At 57.3% G+C, this 7,348-nt stretch overlaps 1 protein-coding gene across 1 annotated transcript in view; it reads right to left on the minus strand.

The window, feature by feature from the left end:
• FBLN7 (fibulin 7) overlaps positions 1 to 6,051 on the minus strand; it is a gene marked incomplete at its 5' end in the record, with an annotated part of 7,467 nt that extends 1,416 nt beyond the window's left edge. The window contains 4 exons of the mRNA XM_006104792.3: positions 911 to 1,049; positions 2,892 to 3,029; positions 3,860 to 3,997; positions 5,926 to 6,051. Of these exons, the coding sequence (XP_006104854.1) occupies positions 911 to 1,049; positions 2,892 to 3,029; positions 3,860 to 3,997; positions 5,926 to 6,051 (541 nt within the window). The remainder of the gene's footprint in view (positions 1 to 910; positions 1,050 to 2,891; positions 3,030 to 3,859; positions 3,998 to 5,925) is intronic.
• Between the last annotated feature and the right edge of the window lie 1,297 nt (positions 6,052 to 7,348).

Below are 7,348 nucleotides of genomic sequence, written 5' to 3' on the forward strand. Positions count from 1 at the left end.
CGGCGACCTCCTGGGACATGGCGCTCCCCACTGCTGGACTTCCTACATCTCCAAGGGTTATTCACTCCTAAAGCAGGAAACCCTGTCTGCCTTAACCATTTGGGGCCAGGGTCGGGAGGAAGGGCTATTTCCCACATAAACACAGAGGCAGGTGAGCTAATTCAGTGAGTCTCATCATCCTGGGAATTGATGCAGGTTGAATACTACGTCCGGCTGCTCATCGGGGATGTCCCCAGGGCTAAGATGTGTAGGTCCCTCTGCCCTTCACTCTCACTAACAGCTGCTACGCTCAGGGCCTGCCTTCCTCACGGCTCCCACTCGCCTGCAGCTCCCAAAGCACTTCAAGGATCTAAGCTGGGGAAGTGGGTTTGTTCTAAAGACAATGCTAGAGCCCTTGGGATCTTTTTAGAAGAAAATGCACGAACTTTGTCATGGTTGTCACCATTCTCCTTAAAGTCCTGTCTCCCGTCTTTCAAAAAGAAAAAGCTCTATGCAAGTGCTAAGCCCAGGAGCCCTTCTAGCGCCACGGAAAGCTGGGGAGACAGGTTGGCAAAGTGTGCGGGATGTGTTGTGTGAGCACGAGAAGGTGGTCCTCCCCCACATCAGTGTGATGGGCACTGCCTCCTGGCCACATCCCCCGGCGGCCTTCCCTCCCTGCAGTGCAGCCCCGGGAGGCTAAGTGCCCTCACCCTCCGCGTCCGTCCGCAGGCAGCCCTGGGAAATGACTCCTCTCGGGCAAACCGGGTTCTGACTGCACAGAGCAGTGATGCATGTTCTGCAACCACTAACAGGACACAGGAGCTCAGAGAACCCAGACTCCTCGCTCCCCGCCATTCATCTTTCCTCGGATGAACTGCACCTTCTCCCAAGACCATTGGGAGAACCCAGCCCAGCCACCTGGGATACTCACAAGGGAGAAGTCTTCACGTAGCTCACGTTCCCGCTGCCCTCCGGGCACTCGGGGCTGACACACTGGAAGCCTCCACCCGTGTTGATGCATGTGGTTCCCCGGGGACACAGGTGCTGTGAGCTCACGCACTCATCAATATCTGAAAGACGGGCACCCAGTCAGGGTGGAGATCGCCGACGTCCCCTCCATCACTGACAGGGCCACTGGGGTGTGGTGTCCCCACGTTCCAAGCTTTCCAAACGTTCAGGCTGTTTCTTAGAGTGGGGAACTCGCCTCCCGGGATCCTGTCCTCCCTCCTGGGTGTGACAGCTTACAGGGGGCTGGACAGCACAAAGGAGTGCTCCTGCCACCGTGCTTCTCTCAGACCTGCCTCCTCAGCCAAGGTGCCCTGCTGTCTCTCCTCCAGGGCTGTTATCATGCCCTGTATGATCAAATCATTGAAAGCTTCCTACTCGGCCTCACCCCATGCCTAAAGCAGATGGCCTCACTCTCCTCTGTATGCGTTCTCTGCTCCCTTCACAGGTGAGTTTCCCCGCTGAAGTGTGTGTTTCTTCCCAACCCCACACAAACACTGTAGGACAGACAGATGGACGAACAAATGAATGAGAGATGGATGGGTGGATTGGATGGATAGATGAATGGATGGATGGGTAGAAGAGATGGACAGATGGAGGAGACAGATGGAGGTGGGTGAGAGAGATGGAATGATGGGTGGATGCACAGATGATGGCTATCTAGATACCTTCTCCTACACCAATCCCAGGTTACCATTTCTCTGAGTCCTGCAGTGGAACCTCAATAGGATGTCACGGGGGAGCCACCTCCTCTCTGTTTCCACAGCCTATGGAGCCTTCTGCCCTCTCTCCTCCTCCTTCTCCCCCAGCAGCTCAGAGCCACAGTCCAGGACCAGCTGGGTTCTCTTCTGTGTCCTGTCTCCATGGGTGACAGCTGAGGAACACGGATTTGTCCCTCCTCTATAGTGAGGCAGGCCTCGGTTAGCAGACCAGTTTTCTGCAACCCAGAGACCTGCTATAGCATCGGGGTTCCAGGGCTGAGATGTGGGGTGATCGCACTAGAGCATAGTGGCTGTAAGGTGCTTCCCTTTCAGATGGAGACGTAGGCCTGCACCGGCCATGGAGAGGGCCCGTTACGCCCAGAGCCTCATGTCTCCTCCAGATTGCAGGGCATGGGACCAACTGGCTCCTCTTCCTTTGGTCCCACCCTGGCTAAAGGCATCGTGAAGGGGAGGACATGGCCTGACCTTGTGAGCAGTTACTTGCAGAAGGTCAGAAGAGACTATTTGCCAGGATGGCTAAGCAACTTGCTTTCCTATTTATGGCGATGCCAATGCAGCCTGATGAGAGGTCCTTCTGTTGGTGGTCTTTTTGTTGTTGTTTATTGATTTCAGAGAGAGGGAGGGAGAGGGAGAGATAGAAACATTAATGAGAGAGAATCACTGATCAGCTGTCTCCTGCACGCCCCCTACTGGGGATTGAACTGCAACCCGGGCATGTGCCTTGATTGAGAATCGAACTGTTCATGGGTCGATGCTCAACCACTGAGCCACACCTGCCAGGCTGTTGGTGTTTTGTTTTTTTAAAAATATATATTTTTATTGATTTCAGAGAGGAAGGGAGAGGGAGAGAGATAGAAACATCAATGATGAAAGAGAATCATTGATCGCTGTCTCCTGCACGCCCCCTCTCCCCCACTGGTGATTAAGTCTGCAACCCGTGCATGTGCCCTTGATTGGAGTCACACCCAGGACCCTTCAGTCCACAGACCGACGCTCTATCCACTGAGCCACACCGGCCCGGCTGTTGGTGGATTTTTAAAGACTGAGTATATCTGAGACTTTGACCCCCGGAACATCCACTGCATCCCATTCCGGAGTCCTGGCAGGTCCCAGGAGCAGCAGTGACCAGGTGCGGAGAGCCCCTCTCAGCCCCGCAGCACCTGCCTCTGGTTCAGGTCCACTCACCCTCACAGCTCTTCCTGTCGGGCAGGGTCCGGTACCCGCTGGGGCAGGCACAGCGGTAGGAGCCAGGTGTGTTCACGCAGGTGTGCATGCAGAGCCGGGGGCGCCCCTCCTGCCCGTAGAGCTCACACTCATTCACATCTGGGGACAGAAGTGCCTGGGATAACTCGGGGGGCCATGCAGTCAGCCCTGTCCCCAGCAGAGCATGGGAAGGGGGGGCACTCCCATTCTGCAGAGCCAGAGGGCATAGGAAGGAGGGGGGGAGCTGACCAGACAGCTTCCAAGCCTCCTCCATCTAAGGCTGAAGACCCTGGAAAGGCAGACCCCACAGAGGCTGGCCAAGCAGACCCCCAGGGCAGCCCAGAGAGCCAGTGCCTGCTGCACCCCAGACTCCCGGCCTACTTTGCGGCCCCCTCTCTGAGTCTTGTTTCTGCTGCAGTAAAAGGAGGCTGTTGGCACCAACTGACCGATTCTCAGGTCTGGACCACTGGCCTGAGTTGTTTTCAGAAGGAGCTTTGGTGGGCAAGATGGTCCCTAGAAGCGGCCTTGTCCATACAGCTAAGCCCAGAGGGGCAGGGGGGAGCCTCGCACCTGCCCAGCTCTGAACCCCCACCCCTGTGATTCCAGCCACGATGCAGGGACAAGGGGCTCAAGGCCAGGTTCTGCCTGGGGGTAAGCCTGGGACCCCTGGCTACTTGCTCATGGCGGCCCTCGCCTCCCACCATGTCTAGGTGTCAGCTCCTTCTCAGCAGCCACCAGGTCAGCAGGAACCGAAAACCACAGGGGCTGGGATCCCTGAGGCCGCGCTCCTCCTTCGCGCTCTGGGTGCGGACTGGGTGCGCCCATAGGTGGCAGGGCGGTGGTGGTGCCCCTGCCCTCCTGCGTCCCCCCTGCTGTGCCCGTCTGGCAGGTGGGCACCCCGTTGTGTCCCCCCCACTTTGAGTCCCCTCCCCGCGCACCTGCCTACCTACCCTGGCAGACGCTGTCGCCGCCCGCCGTGCCGCTCAGCTGGAAACCCGCCTCACAGCTGCAGTGCCGGGTCCTCTCCACCTGCGCGCAGCGGGGCGCGCGGCTGAAGGCGGGGTCGTCCGCCTGGCGCTCGGGGGCGGCTGCGGGGAGAAGACGAGTCAGGGCCGCCCCTCTGTCCCCGACCTCGGGAAAGGCCGGGAGCCCGAAGGAGAGCTCACTCTGCAGGCCGAGGAAGAGGGAAGGGGAGTCACCAAAACTCCCGGCAGACGGCCCAACCCGCGGACGGCGCGCGCAGCACCGAGGCCAGGCGAGGGCGAAGGTCGGGGAAACCGCCCCTTTGTTCAGAAAGGCGTGGCGCACACCCAGTGCCCACAGCCCAGCGGGCACCGCAGTTCGCATCCACTTCTGGAGGGTTCTTTTGTGCTGTATTCTTCTTTTCTACGTTTTTCTTTTTGTTTGTTTTTGAACCAAGAACAGAAATCAACTTTCTAATCAGAAAAAAAGTATTAGTTTGTGGAAGTTGTCAAAGGTTGGGGGAGGCTGCAGAGGAATGGGGGTGAGAGTGAGGGGATGCACAACAGGACACAGACTGTGGGGTTCCTGCCTCGTGATGGTCCCGAGAGGAGTCGGATTCAGACAGAAGTAGCAGGGTTGCCAGGGGAGGTGCTGGGCGCAGAGTCTTAGCTCTGCAATGTGACAAAGCTCAGGGGATGGGTGGCTGCAGGACAACATGAACGTACTAGTACTTAGTGCCACTGAACCTGCTACCAAACCCTACACTTAAAATGGCAACTTTTATGTTGTTTGCATTTCACCACGACAGAAAAAGCAGGTGACTGGGTTTAATAAAAAGTACTGAGCGAGAGACCCTCCCCCCGCCCGCCCCCCACATGGGGCTGGACAGACACAGGTGAGTAAGCTCCCGGGCTTCTGCTAGAGGGTCCATGGGTGCTGTGAGGCAGGAGCTGGCTTTGGTGCACCCGTCACTCCCTCCTTCCCTTCCTGGGTGGGGGGTCCCCATCATGGTATACTTTATACATGAAGTGCCCCTGGGCCTGAGAAACAGCTGCCTAGAGGTCCTGATGGCAGAAGCCGTCAGCCTCCAGGACCAGCACATTTTGGTTTCAAGGAGTCCATTTCCTTTTCTGTCCTGTTTGTAAAGAGAGGCAGTGGGCTGCCCAGAAGGGCCCGCCTCCCACCTCGTCTGACAGAGCACCCCCCTGGCGAGGAGCTGGAGAGGCCCTGGGCTCCTGGCAGGGCAGCCTCGTCCTGAGAAAACTCCCAGCAGACTGAATGGAATCAGGACACGTAAAGCAGCAAATCTCTGGGGGCAACACTTACAGGTGACCTCGGGCTGGTCCAGTGCAAGGACGCTGAGTCTTGACTAAGCTCCTACTCTCCGGATACTGTGCTAACCGCCCGATCCTCCCCCCACACTGAGATGCCACACAGAAATCACACAGGACGTGCCAGGCTTTGGGGGCAAAGGAGCAGGATATACTTAGGATCTGACCTATTTATGTCATTTTGGTTGCACCGCAGTGTGGGAACCCCGTCCACCCCTATCAAATCCGTATTGCATTTTCCTGCCATCTGCACGGCAGCCACTGTGTGTCTCCCAGGCCTTCTGGCTGGAGACATGCGGGGACTCCGTGCGGACAACCTCCCCACCACTCAGATGAATAGTCGCCCAGCTCTAAAGACACCTGGCCTCTAACAGCAGCCGCGGACTGTAGGTGTGATGGGACAGGAAGTCACTCTGTAGGTCTGCAGGGGAAACACTGACACGTGAAGGTGGCCGCAAGGAAACAGCTCAGCCCAGCCCCAACCTGGGGACTTTTCAGGCTGTGAATTGGTCCTTCCACTTGAATTTTCTTCCATAAAAAGGTTCAAAACTCTGGTTACACAAAAGAGCTAAACTCCGTCCCTGGTACCTGCCTCGGGGAACCAGAGAGATCGATGGATGTGGCGCAGAGGAAGAGCCCACACTGGCGTACGTGCATCTGGTGGCCCCTGACCAGGGTCCCCTGGCAGCGATGTCCTCGCCCAGCCCCTCATGGCCACGTACCAGTCTGGGCCTGGTGCTGGCAGCGGCTCCCGGTTCTTCCTGGAGGGCAGATGCATGTGTACTGGTTGACTCCTTCTAAACACGTCCCGCCATGCTGGCAAGGCTGGCTGGCGCACTCGCTGATATCTAAGAAGATAAATCATTTTCAATCACAAGTCTGAGTTCAGATTCTAAAACAAACAAACAAAACACAAGATGGATGAACCGTCTTTACGTCGCAGTTTGCCTCGGGCACTCCGCCTCCCCACTCTGCCCTTGCCACCGCCTGCTGCAGGAGCTCAAATGCAGCCCACCCTCTCTCTGCAGGCCACGTGCCTGCCAGCCTGGAGCTCTGCCGGTGGGTACAGCGCGTCACCTGCCTGTCAGCCAGTTCCCAGGCAGAACTGCCCCCAACGCTGCCCGTCAGCTCCCAGATAGAACACCTTTTGGACGGGAGCTCAGTTTGGGGGAGTTTTAAGAGGGAGGGAGGGATGGCCCAGAGAATGTACAGAAATGGGGAAATGCACTTTCCAATCCCACCTAGAAGCCCTCCCGTCAGTTCTCCTGACCCTTGACCTCTCCTTAATGCTGGAAAAGGAAACGGTTCCTTGTTCATCTACGCACAGTCCGGTGGAAAAGCTCCATAGAGAGATACATGTTTAACAGTGTAATAGGTTTTCCTCTGTTGGTAGTTTTTCTTATTTACACTTTGTTTCCACAATGAACATTTATAAATTTCCAAATCAGGGGGGAAAATGATATTTTGAAACCCTCAGGCCCCATCTGCGTGTTGTGAATCCCGTAAGCCCAGTTTTGGTGGTGGCGTTTGGGCACCAGGGGCAGGTCTGGGGTTCCCGGGCTGACCACAGCGTCCTGGGGACGGTCCGAAACGCCCCGAGTGGCACCCGAGCATCCTTCCCTGATGTGTCCTTCGAGAGGAAGGGAAGGTCTTCACTCCTGATGAGAACAGCAGCCTTGTGGGGCGGGTTGGCCTCCTTGTGGCTGGGGTGTCGTGTAAACTGTGACATGGTTTGTCTCCATCACGGAAGGACCCACACCATCCAGATGCTGGGAGGAGCCATTTCAACTTCTCAGTGACCCCAACCTGGCTGTCCTCCCCCACAGGCTCTGTTTTCAGATGAGGGGTTTCCAGGAATGTGCCCGGAGCCACACTGCACACAAAGCCACGGGCTCAGAGCTCCCGTTTCTACCCGTCGTCCAGCCCATCGGTTCTCACCAGCAACGTCTGAAAGCAGCAGACCTTGAGGCCGTGAGGTCGTGGCACAGAGCCAGGATTTGAACACGGGCGTCTTTCATTCTGGCCCCGGTGGGACCAGTGCCATGGCCTGTCCCCAGCCAGGCCTCCAGCAGGAGGCACCGAGCCCGGTCGCACCTGGACAATGGGGTGCAGGTGGGGTGGGGATTGTACCCAGGTGCCCCAGGT

This window comes from Myotis lucifugus, unplaced genomic scaffold (genome assembly GCF_000147115.1).
Source record: "Myotis lucifugus unplaced genomic scaffold, Myoluc2.0 scaffold_607, whole genome shotgun sequence".
Classification (NCBI taxonomy): domain Eukaryota; kingdom Metazoa; phylum Chordata; class Mammalia; order Chiroptera; family Vespertilionidae; genus Myotis; species Myotis lucifugus.